The sequence below is a fragment of the Rhinichthys klamathensis genome, unplaced genomic scaffold (assembly GCF_029890125.1).
Source record: "Rhinichthys klamathensis goyatoka isolate OS25496 unplaced genomic scaffold, OSU_Roscu_1.1 h1tg000122l_1, whole genome shotgun sequence".
NCBI classification, from domain to species: Eukaryota; Metazoa; Chordata; class Actinopteri; order Cypriniformes; family Leuciscidae; genus Rhinichthys; species Rhinichthys klamathensis.
Window position 1 is genome coordinate 187,691 of NW_026606659.1, and position 18,566 is coordinate 206,256.

At 42.9% G+C, this 18,566-nt stretch overlaps 1 protein-coding gene across 1 annotated transcript; it reads left to right on the top strand.

Annotated features, from left to right (window-relative positions):
* The first annotated feature begins 578 nt into the window (after positions 1–578).
* hdgfl3 (HDGF like 3) lies at positions 579–10,782 on the top strand. The gene is made up of 6 exons (XM_056255780.1): positions 579–849; positions 1,862–1,938; positions 2,233–2,371; positions 2,461–2,601; positions 3,412–3,549; positions 9,972–10,782. Exons 1-6 carry the CDS (start codon positions 766–768, stop codon positions 9,990–9,992), a joined length of 600 nt encoding a protein of 199 aa, XP_056111755.1. The 5' UTR covers positions 579–765; the 3' UTR covers positions 9,993–10,782.
* Positions 10,783–18,566: the final 7,784 nt, after the last annotated feature.

Here is an 18,566-nt window from a genome sequence, read left to right on the forward strand (position 1 = left end):
TGTTACTTTAAATTATATGTTTATCTCTGTAAAGCTGCTTTGGAACAATTCATTGTTGATGATGAAGATGACTTGACTTGACTTTAGTGTGTTATAATAACCCAGATGAGCAGAATATGGATCATACAGTCTGTGGACCAGCTTTAGTGTGTTATAATAACCCAGATGAGCAGAATAAGCAGGAGTGTTACTGAGATGTTCTGGTGTTCATTCTGACCTTTAATGATTCACCACACATTCACACATTAGCCTCTCATTATCTCTCTTCATGTGACACAGATTCACAGATTCATTAAAACATTTGTAAAAACTCCACAAATTATTAATCTTTTTTTTTTTTACATTCTAAGATGTAGCCTAAATCTCCTGTTTGAAATATATGAGCTACAGTGTTGGCATAAATATTGTCATGACATTCTGTAAAGGAAAATGTATTGCTGTTGTGGTTCTACTTGTTTTTCTTTCCCCTTTAAAAAATAAACTCAAGCTGAATTGAAACACGTGTTATGTTATGAAATAAAATTATTTCGCGTTTATTAAACTGAATAAAATCCCATATAAGTACGAAATATAGCATTCCCTGAACATTACACGACGAGGAGGAAGAAGACGAGGGAAGAGGTGTTTCTCCAGGCCTTTCTCCTCTTTCATTATTTATTTCCTTATTAACAGCGATCAAAACATTGATGGTCGATCATCCGCCGCTGAGCTCGAGACCCGCGGAATATCGTGCAGTTTTTCGCTTCGGTGAGTGTGTGTGTCGCGATGGCTCGCCCACGGCCCCGGGAATATAAAGCTGGAGATCTGGTTTTCGCCAAGATGAAGGGATACCCGCACTGGCCGGCGAGGGTGAGTACGAGCTGTAGCCGAGCAGAGAGACGCGGAGGCCGGTTACTGGAGCTGGGAGAGACCGCTAAACACTCACACACACCCGGGGAGCGGAGAGACGCGGAGGCCGGTTACCGGAGCTCAGAGGGGCCGCTAAACACTCACACACACCCGGTTACCGGAGCTCAGAGCGGCCGCTAAACACACACACACACACACACACACACACACACACACACCCGGTTACCGGAGCTCAGAGGGGCCGCTAAACACTCACACACACCCGGTTACTGGAGCTGAGAGCGACCGCTGAACACTCACACACACCCGGAGCTCCAGCGGTGTTATCTGAGGGGAAATAAGGGCAAAACTCGCGGGAAAGGGATCGAAATGCGTCAGTAAAAGCCTGCGACACGCGGATCATGAGTGTGAAAGTGTTTTTGTCTGTAGTGTGAAATGATCCGCTTGTTCTCGTCGTTTGGGGCTCTGCGTTATTTCAGGCGTTTATGAAGTGTTTGAATCACGGGAAGGCTCTGGTTCTGGGTTATTCTGGGGTGTGTGTGTGTTCTGTTGTTATAGGGGAAGCAGCTGTTCCTCATCTGGGCCAACAAGAGCCCGTTCGGGCCCGCGACACCGTTTCATTCAAAACATCGGAATGGCGTTCAGCGAAGAACCGTTCCGTTCGGTTCCGTTAGTGTGAACTATTAGATGATTTGGGCCCAGAATAGCGTTTTGATTTCCGCTTCATTTTAAACCCAACCCGCCATGTTCTCAGATCAAGTGGTGTTATAGTTCTGGACGCTGTGAGATCAGGATGATTTATTTTCGAATCTAACAGCAGCAAAAGAGCAGAAGTGGAAAACATGTGTGTAAACTCTTAAATATGAAATGAGGTAAAAATGCATCTGTTCAACTGGGGAAAAGCTGATCTGTAAACATGAGGTCAGACGGTTGGATAAATAAAATCGCACACATTCAAAATAATGTTCCCAAACAATGTGTGTGAGTTAGTGCTGAACTGTGTGTGTTCCAGATTGATGAGCTACCAGAGGGAGCCGTGAAGCCGCCAGCTAATAAATACCCCATCTTCTTCTTCGGTACCCATGAGACGTAAGTCTTGTGTGTGTGTGTGTGTGTGTACCTACTTAAATATATTTTGGTAACAAATTTGTACCCAGAAGTGACCAAAACCTGACAAAATCTCCAAAACCTCAGTTTAGGGACGTCCTCATTTGTAAATCTGGTATAAAAATAAAGTAGTTATAGGTGTTTTGAAAATGTAAAAATGCAGAAAGTGTTCTGTGATGGGTAGGGTTAGGGGTCGGGTTAGTGTATGTGTGTGTGTGAGATTCAGTGATGCGTGTCTCTGTGTTAGTGATGGACGGCCGTATCTGTGTCCTCTAGTGCGTTCCTGGGCCCCAAAGACCTGCTGCCCTACAAGGAATATAAGGACAAGTTTGCCAAGTCAAACAAGAGAAAAGGATTTAATGAAGGCCTGTGGGAAATTGAAAACAATCCTGGTGTCAAATTTACTGGTTACCAGGTGAGTTACAGTATTTGATGAGCTGAGGTGTGTGTGAGGGTCACGTGACCTGATCTGTCTCACTCACACACACACACACACACACACAGGTGATGCAGCAGCAGAGCTCCTCGGAGACGGAGGGGGAAGGAGGGAACGCAGTCGACAGCGAGGAAGAGGAAGAAGAAGAGGAGGGAAAGATGAAGAGCGACAAAGTCGGATCCAAGCGGAAAAAAAGTGCATCCTCAAAGGTACCTGAGCGTTTCTGTGAGTGTCTGTCATTTTATCTCTATATAGATTTCAGAATCCATGTTGTTTGAAAGCAGGTTTACAGAAAATCATGTGAACTGTTGAAGGACAAACTCCATTAGTTGTTTAGATGGAGAGAGATTCTTATAGTTACAAAATCTGCATAATTCAAGTCATGTGTTCATTGGGTTTTCTTCGAGCTGACTGGATCCTGATGCTGAAGGTCAGTGCAGCTCCGGGTCAGCAGGGGGCAGTGTGTGTGAAAGATGGACACACACACTGTACTGGTGTGGCCCACTTTGCAGACTTATGCACTATTTTAAGCTGTTTTGCAGTATACATAGTGCGAGTAGAAAAAGTGCACTTCAAATTGTGGAACGTTGGATGCTTCATGATCTCAACTATCAGACTGAAGCTGGGTGACAAAATAACCTTTTAAACCTCATACACTACATAGTGTAAGTGCATCATGTGCGGTACATGATTTTGGACGCAGCGCATGTGTGAGATCAGAGATGTTTTCACTCACACCTGTTGAAGTGCATGTGGATCTCCTGACGGCTGATGAAGAGTTCATCGAAGGATTCGAGTCTGAAGGCTTTTCTCCTCTAGCTGAGCCCTTGCTTAGCAACAGCTGTTGCCTAGCAACCGAGTCCTGCACATTCATATACTGTACGTAGTGAAGGTTACTGAGCTGCTTGAACAAGTTTAGTGTAGCAGTGAGAGAGAGAAACAAGACCACACAGGCTGCAAATGAGAGTGTGCTCTGGGTGTTTCGTCAAGCCTGTTTTCAGTCTAAAACTCTCCTACAGTCCTCCAAGCTGTCCAGGAAGGGTTCGGGAGATGAGGATCTGGAGAAGGACGGGAAAGATGAGCAGAAGAGCGGATCAGAGGCTGGTGACCATGACAACAACATCCAGAACTCTTCAGACAAGACATGCAGTCAAGGGGTAAGAACACGTGAAGCAGCTGATCCCATCCTCACAGTATCAATATATTCATACACAGTAACAGGAATTTCATGAAATGACTAGTTACAATCTTTAACTTATTGCTGAATAGAGGTCTGCACGGGCTTTAAACTGAAGCCCGAACCTGAGATCGTATAACCTAACCGACCCGAAGTCCGTTTCTTACAGCAAATATATTTTTGCAGTATTCTGTATTTTAGGATTGCATGCGACGATCAGTAAACAAACACAGTTTCATCACGACACACCGGAGTAAAAGAGAAAAATCACATACTGATTCTGAAACTCTGCAGGGTGAACAGCTGTAACAGTGTCTATAGGTGTAACAGTGTCTACAGGTGTAACATTGTCTACATGTGTAACAGTGTCTACAGGTGTAACAGTGTCTACATGTGTAACAGTGTCTACAGGTGTAACAGTGTCTACAGGTGTAACAGTGTCTACAGGTGTAACATTGTCTACATGTGTAACAGTGTCTACAGGTGTAACAGTGTCTACAGGTGTAACAGTGTCTACAGGTGTAACAGTGTCTACAGCTGTAACAGTGTCTATAGGTGTAACAGTGTCTACAGGTGTAACATTGTCTACATGTGTAACAGTGTCTACAGGTGTAACAGTGTCTACATGTGTAACAGTGTCTACAGGTGTAACAGTGTCTACAGGTGTAACAGTGTCTACAGGTGTAACAGTGTCTACAGGTGTAACAGTGTCTACATGTGAACAGTGTCTACAGGTGTAACAGTGTCTACATGTGTAACAGTGTCTACAGGTGTAACAGTGTCTACATGTGTAACAGTGTCAACAGGTGTAACAGTGTCTACATGTGTAACAGTGTCTACAGGTGTAACAGTGTCTACATGTGAACAGTGTCTACAGGTGTAACAGTGTCTACAGGTGTAACAGTGTCTACATGTGTAACAGTGTCTACAGGTGTAACAGTGTCTACATGTGTAACAGTGTCTACAGGTGTAACATTGTCTACATGTGTAACATTGTCTACAGGTGTAACATTGTCTACAGGTGTAACAGTGTCTACATGTGTAACAGTGTCTACAGGTGTAACAGTGTCTACAGGTGTAACAGTGTCTACATGTGTAACAGTGTCTACAGGTGTAACAGATGTAACAGTGTCTACATGTGTAACAGTGTCTACAGGTGTAACAGTGTCTACAGGTGTAACAGTGTCTACAGGTGTAACAGTGTCTACATGTGTAACAGTGTCTACAGGTGTAACAGTGTCTACATGTGAACAGTGTCTACATGTGTAACAGATGTAATAGTGTCTATAGGTGTAACAGTGTCTACAGGTGTAACAGTGTCTACATGTGTAACAGTGTCTACAGGTGTAACAGTGTCTACATGTGTAACAGTGTCTACAGGTGTAACAGTGTCTACATGTGAACAGTGTCTACAGGTGTAACAGTGTCTACATGTGTAACAGTGTCTACAGGTGTAACAGATGTAACATTGTCTACAGGTGTAACAGTGTCTACAGGTGCAACAGATTTAACAGTGTCTACAGGTGTAACATATGTAACAGTGTCTACAGGTGTAACATATGTAACTGTCTACAGATGTAACAGTGTCTACAGGTGTAACATTGTCTACAGGTGTAACGGAGTCTACAGGTATAACGGTGTGTACTGGTGTAACAGTTGTAATATTGTCTACAGGTGTAACATTGTCTACAGGTGTAACATTGTCTACAGGTGTAACAGTGTCTACAGGTGTAACAGTGTCTACAGGTGTAACAGATGTAACAGTGTCTACATGTGTAACAGTGTCTACAGGTGTAACAGTGTCTACAGGTGTAACAGTGTCTACATGTGTAACAGTGTCTACAGGTATAACAGTGTCTACAGGTGTAACAGTGTCTACATGTGAACAGTGTCTACATGTGTAACAGATGTAACAGTGTCTATAGGTGTAACAGTGTCTACAGGTGTAATAGTGTCTACATGTGTAACAGTGTCTACAGGTGTAACAGTGTCTACATGTGTAACAGTGTCTACAGGTGTAACAGTGTCTACATGTGAACAGTGTCTACATGTGTAACAGATGTAACAGTGTCTATAGGTGTAACAGTGTCTACAGGTGTAATAGTGTCTACATGTGTAACAGTGTCTACAGGTGTAACTGTGTCTACAGGTGTAACAGTGTCTACAGGTGTAACAGTGTCTACAGGTGTAACAGTGTCTACAGGTGTAACAGTGTCTACAGGTGTAACAGATGTAACATTGTCTACAGGTGTAACAGATGTAACTGTCTACAGGTGTAACATACACTCACCTAAAGGATTATTAGGAACACCACACTGATACTGTGTTTGACCCCCTTTCGCGATCAGAACTGCCTTAATACTATGTGGCATTGATTCAACAAGGTGCTGAAAGCATTCTTTAGAAATGTTGGCCCATATTGATAGGATAGCATCTTGTAGTTGATGGAGATTTGTGGGATGCACATCCAGGGCACGAAGCTCCCGTTCCACCACATCCCAAAGATGCTCTATTGCAGTGGTTCTCAACTCCAGTCCTCGGGACCCACTGCTCTGCATATTGTGTATGTCTCCCTTATTTAACAGACCTGATTCAGATCCTCAGCTCGTTAGGATAGACTCTATGAACTGAACTGAGTGTGTCAGATAAAAGAGACATACAAAATGTGCAGAGCAGCGGGTCCCGAGGACTGGAGTTGAGAACCACTGCTCTATTGGGTTGAGATCTGGTGACTGTGGGGGCCATTTTAGTACAGTGAACTCATTGTCATGTTCAAGAAACCAATTTGAAATGATTCGAGCTTTGTGACATGGTGCATTATCCTGCTGGAAGTAGCCATCAGAGGATGGGTACATGGTGGCCATAAAGGGATGGACATGGTCATAAACAATGCTCAGGTAGGCCGTGGCATTTAAACGATGCCCAATTGGCACTAAGGGGCCTAAAGTGTGCCAAGAAAACATCCCCCACACCATTACACCACCACCACCAGCCTGCACAGTGGTAACAAGGCATGATGGATCCATGTTCTCATTCTGTTTACGCCAAATTCTGACTCTACCATCTGAATGTCTCAACAGAAATCGAGACTCATCAGACCAGGCAACATTTTTCCAGTCTTCAACTGTCCAATTTTGGTGAGCTCTTGCAAATTGTAGCCTCTTTTTCCTATTTGTAGTGGAGATGAGTGGTACCCGGTGGGGTCTTCTGCTGTTGTAGCCCATCCGCCTCGAGGTTGTGCGTGTTGTGGGTTCCCAAATGCTTTGCTGCATACCTCGGTTGTAACGAGTGGTTATTTCAGTCAAAGTTGCTCTTCTATCGGCTTGAATCAGTCGGCCCATTCTCCTCTGACCTCTAGCATCAACAAGGCATTTTCGCCCACAGGACTGCCGCATACTGGATGTTTTTCCCTTTTCACACCATTCTTTGTAAACCCTAGAAATGGTTGTGCGTGAAAATCCCAGTAACTGAGCAGATTGTGAAATACTCAGACCGGCCCGTCTGGCACCAACAACCATGCCACGCTCAAAATAGCTTAAATCACCTTTCTTTCCCATTCTGACATTCAGTTTGGAGTTCAGGAGATTGTCTTGACCAGGACCACACCCCTAAATGCACTGAAGCAACTGCCATGTGATTGGTTGATTAGATAATTGCATTAATGAGAAATTGAACAGGTGTTCCTAATAATTCCTTAGGTGAGTGTATGTAACAGTGTCTACAGGTGTAACATATGTAACAGTGTCTACAGGTGTAACAGTGTCTACAGGTGTAACATATGTAACAGTGTCTACAGGTGTAACAGTGTCTACAGGTGTAACGGAGTCTACAGGTATAACGGTGTCTACGGGTGTAACATTGTCTACAGGTGTAACAGTGTCTACAGGTGTAACATTGTCTACAGGTGTAACGGAGTCTACAGGTGTAACAGTGTCTACAGGTGTAACATTGTCTACAGATGTAACAGTGTCTACAGGTGTAACTTTGTCTACATGTGTAACAGTGTCTACAGGTGTAACATTGTCTACAGGTGTAACAGTGTCTACGGGTGTAACATTGTCTACAGGTGTAACGGTGTCTACGGGTGTAACATTGTCTACAGGTGTAACAGTGTCTACATGTGTAACAGTGTCTACAGGTGTAACAGTGTCTACATGTGTAACAGTGTCTACAGGTGTAACATTGTCTACAGGTGTAACAGTGTCTACAGATGTAACAGTGTCTACAGGTGTAACAGTGTCTACATGTGTAACAGTGTCTACAGGTGTAACATTGTCTACAGGTGTAACAGTGTCTACAGGTGTAACAGTGTCTACAGGTGTAACAGTGTCTACAGGTATAACGGTGTCTACGGGTGTAACATTGTCTACAGGTGTAACAGTGTCTACAGGTGTAACATTGTCTACAGGTGTAACATTGTCTACAGGTGTAACAGTGTCTACAGATGTAACAGTGTCTACAGGTGTAACATTGTCTACATGTGTAACAGTGTCTACAGGTGTAACATTGTCTACAGGTGTAACAGTGTCTACAGGTGTAACAGTGTCTACAGATGTAACAGTGTCTACAGGTGTAACATTGTCTACAGGTGTAACATTGTCTACAGGTGTAACATTGTCTACAGGTGTAACATTGTCTACAGGTGTAACATTGTCTACAGGTGTAACATTGTCTACAGGTGTAACAGTGTCTACAGATGTAACAGTGTCTACAGATGTAACAGTGTCTACAGGTGTAACATTGTTTACAGGTGTAACATTGTCTACAGGTGTAACATTGTCTACATGTGTAACAGTGTCTACAGGTGTAACATTGTCTACAGGTGTAACATTGTCTACAGGTGTAACAGTGTCTACAGGTGTAACAGTGTCTACAGATGTAACAGTGTCTACAGGTGTAACATTGTCTACAGATGTAACAGTGTCTACAGGTGTAACATTGTCTACAGGTGTAACATTGTCTACAGATGTAACAGTGTCTACAGGTGTAACAGTGTCTACAGGTGTAACAGTGTCTACAGGTGTAACAGTGTCTACAGGTGTAACAGTGTCTACATGTGTAACAGTGTCTACAGGTGTAACAGTGTCTACAGGTGTAACAGTGTCTACAGGTGTAACAGTGTCTACATGTGTAACAGTGTCAACAGGTGTAACAGATGTAACGGTGTATACATATGTAACGTGTACAGGTGTAAGTGTCTACAAGTGTACAGTCACACAATGGGTCTCATTCATGAAACATTCGTAAATATACAAGTAAATATGAGAGTGATTTGCGCGTAAAGAGACCTTCCCGAAAACTCATCTCCTGATTCACAAATACTTCGTAAACATCAGATGTGATAGTGAAATGTGTGTGTGTGTTAATGAATTCCAATCAGTCGTAAATGGGACGCGCGTATACGTTCATTCTCAATTACCATAAATCCCGCCCATTAAATCCGACTGACAACTATATATGGGCATCATATTATGACACCAAACGAAGGATTTCAACGTGTCTTCTCGAAAGCGAATGAAAAAGAAAATTTTCTCAGATGCAGAAATCAAGTTTTATAATCAGAAGTTCATTCAAAACACCACATTTTATTTTCAAGCGTAGGCTACATAGTGGCGTATCAGGTCCTAAAAAAAAGGCAGCTTGGCAGCATATTACAGATGCAGTTATGGAGTTTCATCTGTTAATCAAACAGTCCCAGAAGTAAAAAGAAAAACCGTATGTAATTACTATATATAATATTTTTCAAAATGCTGTGTAAATATGTACCCGATTAAGGTGAATTAAAATGCAGCCTTAGTTATTAATGAGCAAAACGTTCGGATGTTAAACTCACTATGTTCGCGTGGCTGGGAGCAGGTGTAGATTTCTTTCGTACCAACTAACATTTGGAAAATACGAACATTTTAATGAATCCGAAAATTTACGCCAGAACCACTTTACACACGATTTACACAAAAATTCGTTCTGCTCGTGTTTCATGAATGAGACCCAATAAGAGGAACACGCTGCTGTTTTTCCACCGGCCCAAGAGATCCGCTCATCTTCCATGTCGTGGTTTGCGTGCCATCTTGTGTTTTAACAGTTTTATTTTTCACTCTATTTCAGTCACAACACAGCAGACAACATGCACGCCTATATATATATACCCGGCTCGGCTCGGTTTACAGACCTCTATTGCTAAAACTTTTTAAAACGTTAATAAAGGACAGAGAATGAGAGTCGCTCCTGTCTGTTGTCTGAATGTACAGTCGACTCTATCCATTAATGTTTAATGAACTCATGAAGGGAATGTGACATCTAGGTTTGTTCCCTGAGGGAATATTCCTCAATCCAGCAGTTTTGTGCGAGTGAAAGTAGTGACTCCACAGTTTGTCTGACTGCTGTTTTTGTCTCTTCCGACAGAATCTCCGGGAGGATCGTTAGGCGATCATCGGACAACGGCTCGTGACGCTGATATGTCATACTGTAAATGCATCTTATTACACTGATCGCTTGCAAACTCCTACACATTATTATCTGGCTCAGTCAAACACACACACATACAGTCAAATAAAAACATGAATCCAGGATTTACACACAAACGTCATTCCTTTCTGCTGATTTGATTTTAGAGGTTTAGCTTCAGCTCATTCAGATCTCATTCATGTGTCATGCTAGCCGTTTATTTCTTAACAATGGAACAAACAGACGTTTGTCTGTCAAACAACTCGGCCGTCTTTCACGCTTTTACGTAATCTGAGAGAAAGGAGTGGAAAGCGTAGAATATGAAGAATCGTGCACAAGCAGAGTTGTGCGCCGTAACTCGATATTATCTCTGTATATTTTATTTGGGTGTAGACTCTAGGATCTCTGTACTATTATCCCGATGCGCATCCGTTCCTGTGTCGTGGGTTGGTTGTTTTCTAGCCTTTCTAGTGGCATGCTGTAGTTTCACATGTTGGAGATGTTCTTCTGTCTGTCCGTTCCTGATCACAGACGCCCCTCTTCCACACAGTCCATTTTTATTTCTTATCTTTGTTTATATAAAGAATATATTCTATTTATTTTTGATGATAGTAGATGACACATCTGTGGTAAATTCACCAATGTGGTTTTCCTGTCGTTTAATTTTTATTGCCCTCATACATCTTGCATTTTCAAGGTTTGTAGCCACATGTAAACTGTTTTTCCTGTTTATTGACAAGAATTTTACAGAATAAACTCATTGGAATGCAAGTGGTGTTCTGTCGTGTGTTTGTCGCAGTGTTCGCTTCTAACTTTAGGGTTTGTTCAAAGTTGCACTCGTTTCTAATGTTTTGAACCTCGCGGCCTAGAGACGTAATTCTTTTAGTGTATTTTTACAAATGCATTGGCATGTGTGTAGGTACGCATGTGTATAGAAATAGATATACAATATGTTTGAAAATTCATTTGGTAGTTTGATTGATGTCACTGGTTGTCATTTACAGTACAGTGAAACGATGCCCGGACACCATTAAATTTCATTGCAAACATACTTTTTTAGACTCATTAGATATTCACCAGAATAGACTCAGCATGGCAAAGAGTTCATTCCATTTGATATGTCAAACCAATCTTATTTGTAAGTAGTTTTAATTACAGCTTTTCCTACAGATCTGCTGCTGTTCCTCATTAACAGTGGCCATATTTACAGTGGTGTTTGTACTAACCCTTCTCAGAGTGCATGAGACTAACATACCTACACACACTCACTCTCTCTCTCTCTCACACACACACACACTCACACTATGGGGGTTAGTGTGGTTTTATCTAGATCTGTGCGTATCCGATATTAAAGAGAGTAGGAGATGATTTAGAGTTATTCTATATTCTTTAATAGAGTATTGAATATATCAAGAATAGCAATTAATGAAATGAATGGGAGTTAGGTTGGAGTCAATGAAGGGCCAAACAACACGTGACCAATCTGAAGTCACTCGAATATACACACATTTACACAAAACTACAAACTCCTGTAAACAGTCTCTTCATGTTTACTGTAAGTAACGTTTGTGAGACTGTAGATGTGTGTGAGACTGTAGATGTGTGTGAGACATGTGTGTGAGACTGTAGATGTGTGTGAGACTGTAGATGTGTGTGAGACTGTAGATGTGTGTGAGACGTGTGTGAGACTGTAGATGTGTGTGAGACGTGTGTGAGACTGTAGATGTGTGTGAGACTGTAGATGTTGTGTGAGACTGTAGATGTGTGTGAGACTGTAGATGTTGTGTGAGACTGTAGATGTGTGTGAGACTGTAGATGTTGTGTGAGACTGTAGATGTGTGTGAGACTGTAGATGTGTGTGAGACTGTAGATGTGTGTGAGACTGTAGATGTTGTTTGAGACTGTAGATGTGTGTGAGACTAGATGTGTGTGAGACTGTAGATGTTGTGTGAGACTGTAGATGTGTGTGAGACTGTAGATGTTGTTTGAGACTGTAGATGTGTGTGAGACTGTAGATGTTGTGTGAGACTGTAGATGTGTGTGAGACTGTGGATGTGTGTGAGACTGTAGATGTGTGTGAGACTGTAGATGTGTGTAAGACTGTAGATGTTGTGTGAGACTGTAGATGTGTGTGAGACTGTAGATGTGTGTGAGACTGTAGATGTGTGTGAGACTGTAAATGTGTGTGAGACTGTAGATGTGTGTGAGACTGTAGATGTGTGTAAGACTGTAGATGTGTGTGAGACTGTAGATGTTGTGAGTGTGTAGATGTGTGTAAGACTGTAGATGTTGTGTGAGACTAGATGTGTGTGAGACTGTAGATGTGTGTGAGACTAGATGTGTAGATGTGTGTGAGACTGTAGATGTGTGTGAGACTGTAGATGTGTGAGACTGTAGACGTGTGAGTGTGTAGATGTGTGTGAGACTGTACATGTGTGAGACTAGATGTGTGTGAGACTGTAGATGTGTGAGACTGTAGACGTGTGAGTGTGTAGATGTGTGTAAGACTGTAGATGTGTGAGACTGTAGATGTTGTGAGTGTGTAGATGTGTGTGAGACTGTAGATGTGTGAGACTGTAGATGTGTGAGACTGTAGATGTGTGTGAGACTGTAGATGTGTGTGAGACTGTAGATGTTGTGAGTGTGTAGATGTGTGTAAGACTAGATGTGTGTGAGACTAGATGTTGTGTGAGACTGTAGATGTGTGTGAGACTGTAGATGTGTGTGAGACTGTAGATGTGTGATACTGTAGATGTGTGTGAGACTGTAGATGTTGTTTGAGACTGTAGATGTGTGTGAGACTAGATGTGTGTGAGACTGTAGATGTTGTGTGAGACTGTAGATGTGTGTGAGACTGTGGATGTGTGTGAGACTGTAGATGTGTGTGAGACTGTAGATGTGTGTAAGACTGTAGATGTTGTGTGAGACTGTAGATGTGTGTGAGACTGTAGATGTGTGTGAGACTGTAGATGTGTGTGAGACTGTAAATGTGTGTGAGACTGTAGATGTGTGTGAGACTGTAGATGTGTGTAAGACTGTAGATGTGTGTGAGACTGTAGATGTTGTGAGTGTGTAGATGTGTGTAAGACTGTAGATGTTGTGTGAGACTAGATGTGTGAGACTGTAGATGTGTGTGAGACTAGATGTGTAGATGTGTGTGAGACTGTAGATGTGTGTGAGACTGTAGATGTGTGTGAGACTGTAGATGTGTGAGACTGTAGACGTGTGAGTGTGTAGATGTGTGTGAGACTGTACATGTGTGAGACTAGATGTGTGTGAGACTGTAGATGTGTGAGACTGTAGACGTGTGAGTGTGTAGATGTGTGTAAGACTGTAGATGTGTGAGACTGTAGATGTTGTGAGTGTGTAGATGTGTGTGAGACTGTAGATGTGTGAGACTGTAGATGTGTGAGACTGTAGATGTGTGTGAGACTGTAGATGTGTGTGAGACTGTAGATGTTGTGAGTGTGTAGATGTGTGTAAGACTAGATGTGTGTGAGACTAGATGTTGTGTGAGACTGTAGATGTGTGTGAGACTGTAGATGTGTGTGAGACTGTAGATGTGTGAGACTGTAGATGTGTGTGAGACTGTAGATGTGTGTGAGACTGTAGATGTGTGAGACTGTAGATGTGTATGTGTAGATGTGTGTGAGACTGTAGATGTGTGAGTGTGTAGATGTGTGTGAGACTGTAGATGTTGTGTGAGACTGTAGATGTGTGTGAGACTGTAGATGTGTGTGAGACTGTAGATGTGTGTGAGACTGTAGAGGTGTGTGAGACTGTAGATGTGTGTGAGACTGTAGATGTGTGTGAGACTGTAGATGTGTGTGAGACTGTAGATGTGTGTGTAGATGTGTGTGAGACTGTAGATGTGTGTGAGACTGTAGATGTGTGAGACTGTAGATGTGTGTGAGACTGTAGATGTGTGTGAGACTGTAGATGTGTGTGTAGATGTGTGTGAGACTGTAGATGTGTGTGAGACTGTAGATGTGTGAGACTGTAGATGTGTGTGAGACTGTAGATGTGTGTGAGACTGTAGATGTGTTGAGACTGTAGATGTTGTGTGAGACTGTAGATGTGTGTGAGACTGTAGATGTGTGTGAGACTGTAGATGTGTGTGAGACTGTAGATGTGTGTGAGACTGTAGATGTGTGAGACTGTAGATGTGTTGAGACTGTAGGTGTGTGTGAGACTGTAGATGTGTGTGAGACTGTAGATGTTGTGTGAGACTGTAGATGTGTGTGAGACTGTAGATGTGTGTGAGACTGTAGATGTTGTGTGAGACTGTAGGTGTGTGTGAGACTGTAGATGTGTGAGACTGTAGATGTGTGTGAGACTGTAGATGTTGTGAGTGTGTAGATGTGTGTGAGACTGTGGATGTGTGAGTGTGTAGATGTGTGTGAGTGTGAAGATGTGTGTGAGACTGTAGATGTGTGTGAGACTGTAGATGTGTGAGTGTGTAGATGTGTGTGAGACTGTAGATGTGTGTGAGACCGTAGATGTGTGTGAGACTGTAGATGTGTGTGAGACTGTAGATGTGTGTGAGACTGTAGATGTGTGTAAGACTGTAGATGTTGTGTGAGACTGTAGATGTGTGTGTGTGTGTGTGTGTGTGTGAGACTGTAGATGTTGTGAGTGTGTGTGTGTGTGAGACTGTAGATGTGTGTGAGACTGTAGATGTGTGTAAGACTGTAGATGTGTGTAAGACTGTAGATGTGTGTGAGACTGTAGATGTGTGTGAGACTGTAGATGTTGTGTGAGACTGTAGATGTGTGTGTGTGTGTGTGTGTGTGTGTGTGTGTGAGACTGTAGATGTGTGTGTGTGTGTGTGTGTGTGTGTGTGTGTGTGTGTGAGACTGTAGATGTGTGTGAGACTGTAGATGTGTGTAAGACTGTAGATGTGTGTAAGACTGTAGATGTGTGTGAGACTGTAGATGTGTGTGAGACTGTAGATGTTGTGTGAGACTGTAGATGTGTGTGAGACTGTAGATGTGTGTGAGACTGTGTGAGACTGTAGATGTGTGTGAGACTGTAGATGTGTGAGACTGTAGATGTGTGTGAGACTGTAGATGTGTGTGAGACTGTAGATGTGTTGAGACTGTAGATGTTGTGTGAGACTGTAGATGTGTGTGAGACTGTAGATGTGTGTGAGACTGTAGATGTGTGAGACTGTAGATGTGTTGAGACTGTAGGTGTGTGTGAGACTGTAGATGTGTGTGAGACTAGATGTTGTGTGAGACTGTAGATGTGTGTGAGACTGTAGATGTGTGTGAGACTGTAGATGTTGTGTGAGACTGTAGATGTGTGTGAGACTGTAGGTGTGTGTGAGACTGTAGATGTGTGAGACTGTAGATGTGTGTGAGACTGTAGATGTGTGTGAGACTGTAGATGTGTATGAGACTGTAGATGTTGTGAGTGTGTAGATGTGTGTGAGACTGTGGATGTGTGAGTGTGTAGATGTGTGTGAGACTGTAGATGTGTGTGAGACTGTAGATGTGTGAGTGTGTAGATGTGTGTGAGACTGTAGATGTGTGTGAGACTGTAGATGTGTGTGAGACCGTAGATGTGTGTGAGACTGTAGATGTGTGTGAGACTGTAGATGTGTGTGAGACTGTAGATGTGTGTGAGACTGTAGATGTGTGTGAGACTGTAGATGTTGTGTGAGACTGTAGATGTGTGTGTGTGTGAGACTGTAGATGTTGTGAGTGTGTAGATGTGTGTAAGACTGTAGATGTGTGTAAGACTGTAGATGTGTGTGAGACCGTAGATGTGTGTGAGACCGTAGATGTGTGTGAGACTGTAGATGTGTGTGAGACTGTAGATGTGTGTGAGACTGTAGATGTGTGTGAGACTGTAGATGTGTGTGAGACTGTAGATGTTGTGTGAGACTGTAGATGTGTGTGTGTGTGAGACTGTAGATGTTGTGAGTGTGTAGATGTGTGTAAGACTGTAGATGTGTGTAAGACTGTAGATGTGTGTGAGACTGTAGATGTGTGTGAGACTGTAGATGTTGTGTGAGACTGTAGATGTTGTGTGAGACTGTAGATGTGTGTGAGACTGTAGATGTGTGTGAGACTGTAGATGTGTGTGAGACTGTAGATGTGTGTGAGACTGTAGATGTGTGTGAGACTGTAGATGTTGTGAGTGTGTAGATGTGTGTAAGACTGTAGATGTGTGTGAGACTGTAGATGTTGTGTGAGACTGTAGATGTGTGTGAGACTGTGTGAGACTGTAGATGTGTGTGAGACTGTGTGAGACTGTAGATGTGTGTGAGACTGTAGATGTGTGTGAGACTGTAGATGTTGTGAGTGTGTAGATGTGTGTAAGACTGTAGATGTGTGTGAGACTGTAGATGTGTGTGAGACTGTAGATGTGTGTGAGACTGTAGATGTTGTGTGAGACTGTAGATGTGTGTGAGACTAGATGTGTAGATGTGTGTGAGACTGTAGATCTGTGTGAGACTGTAGATCTGTGTGAGACTGTAGATGTGTGTGAGACTGTAGATGTGTGTGAGACTGTAGATGTTGTGTGAGACTGTAGATGTGTGTGAGACTGTAGGTGTGTGTGAGACTGTAGATGTGTGAGACTGTAGATGTTGTGTGAGACTGTAGATGTGTGTGAGACTAGATGTGTAGATGTGTGTGAGACTGTAGATGTGTGTGAGACTGTAGATGTGTGTGAGACTGTAGATGTTGTGTGAGACTGTAGATGTGTGTGAGACTGTAGGTGTGTGTGAGACTGTAGATGTGTGAGACTAGATGTGTGTGAGACTGTAGATGTGTATGAGACTGTAGATGTTGTGAGTGTGTAGATGTGTGTGAGACTGGATGTGTGTGAGACTGTAGATGTGTGAGTGTGTAGATGTGTGTGAGACTGTAGATGTGTGTGAGACTGTAGATGTGTGTGAGACTGTAGATGTTGTGAGTGTGTAGATGTGTGTAAGACTGTAGATGTGTGTGAGACTGTAGATGTGTAGATGTTGTGTGAGACTGTAGATGTGTGTGAGACTGTAGATGTGTGTAAGACTGTAGATGTGTGTGAGACTGTAGATGTTGTGTGAGACTGTAGATGTGTGTGAGACTGTAGATGTGTGTGAGACTGTAGATGTGTGTGAGACTGTAGATGTTGTGTGAGACTAGATATGTGTGAGACTGTAGATGTGTGTGTGAGACTGTAGATGTTGTAAGTGTGTAGATGTGTGTAAGACTGTAGATGTGTGTGAGACTAGATGTTGTGAGTGTGTAGATGTGTGTGACTGTAGATGTGTGTGAGACTGTAGACGTGTGAGTGTGTAGATGTGTGTGAGACTGTAGATGTGTGAGACTGTAGATGTGTGTGAGACTGTAGATGTGTGAGACTGTAGACGTGTGAGACTGTAGACGTGTGTGTGTAGATGTGTGTGAGACTGTAGATGTGTGAGACTGTAGATGTGTGTGAGACTGTAGATGTGTGAGACTGTAGATGTGTGAGACTGTAGATGTGTGTGAGACTGTAGATGTGTGAGACTAGATGTGTGAGACTGTAGATATGTGAGACTGTAGATGTGTGAGACTGTAGATGTGTGTGAGACTGTAGATGTGTGAGACTGTAGATGTTGTGAGTGTGTAGATGTGTGTGAGACTGTAGATGTGTGTGAGACCGTAGACGTGTGAGTGTGTAGATGTGTGTGAGACTGTAGATTTGAGACTGTAGATGTGTGTGAGACTGTAGATGTGTGAGACTGTAGATGTGTGTGAGACTGTAGACGTGTGAGTGTGTAGATGTGTGTGAGACTGTAGACGTGTGAGACTGTAGACGTGTGAGACTGTAGACGTGTGAGTGTGCAGATGTGTGGAGACTGTAGATGTGTGAGACTGTAGAGGTGTGAGTGTGCAGATGTGTGAGACTATAGATGTGTGAGTGTGCAGATGTGTGGAGACTGTAGATGTGTGGAGACTGTAGATGTGTGTGAGACTGTAGACGTGTGAGTGTGTACATGTGTGTGAGACTGTAGATGTGTGTGAGACTGTAGACGTGTGAGAGACTGTAGACGTGTGAGTGTGTAGACGTGTGTGAGACTGTAGATGTGTGAGACTGTAGACGTGTGAGAGACTGTAGACGTGTGAGTGTGTAGACGTGTGTGAGACTGTAGATGTGTGAGACTGTAGATGTGTGTGAGACTGTAGACGTGTGTGAGACTGTAGACGTGTGTGAGACTGTAGACGTGTGAGACTGTAGATGTGTGTGAGACTGTAGACGTGTGTGAGACTGTAGACGTGTGAGTGTGTAGATGTGTGTGAGACTGTAGATGTGTGAGACTGTAGATGTGTGTGAGACTGTAGATGTGTGAGACTGTAGATGTGTGTGAGACTGTAGATGTGTGTGAGACTGTTGTGTAGATGAGTGTGTAGATGTGTGTGAGACTGTAGATGTGTGAGACTGTAGATGTGTGTGAGACTATAGATGTGTGAGACTGTAGATGTTGTGAGTGTGTAGATGTGTGTGAGACTGTAGATGTGTGTGTGACTGTAGATGTGTGAGACTGTAGATGTGTGTGAGACCGTAGACGTGTGA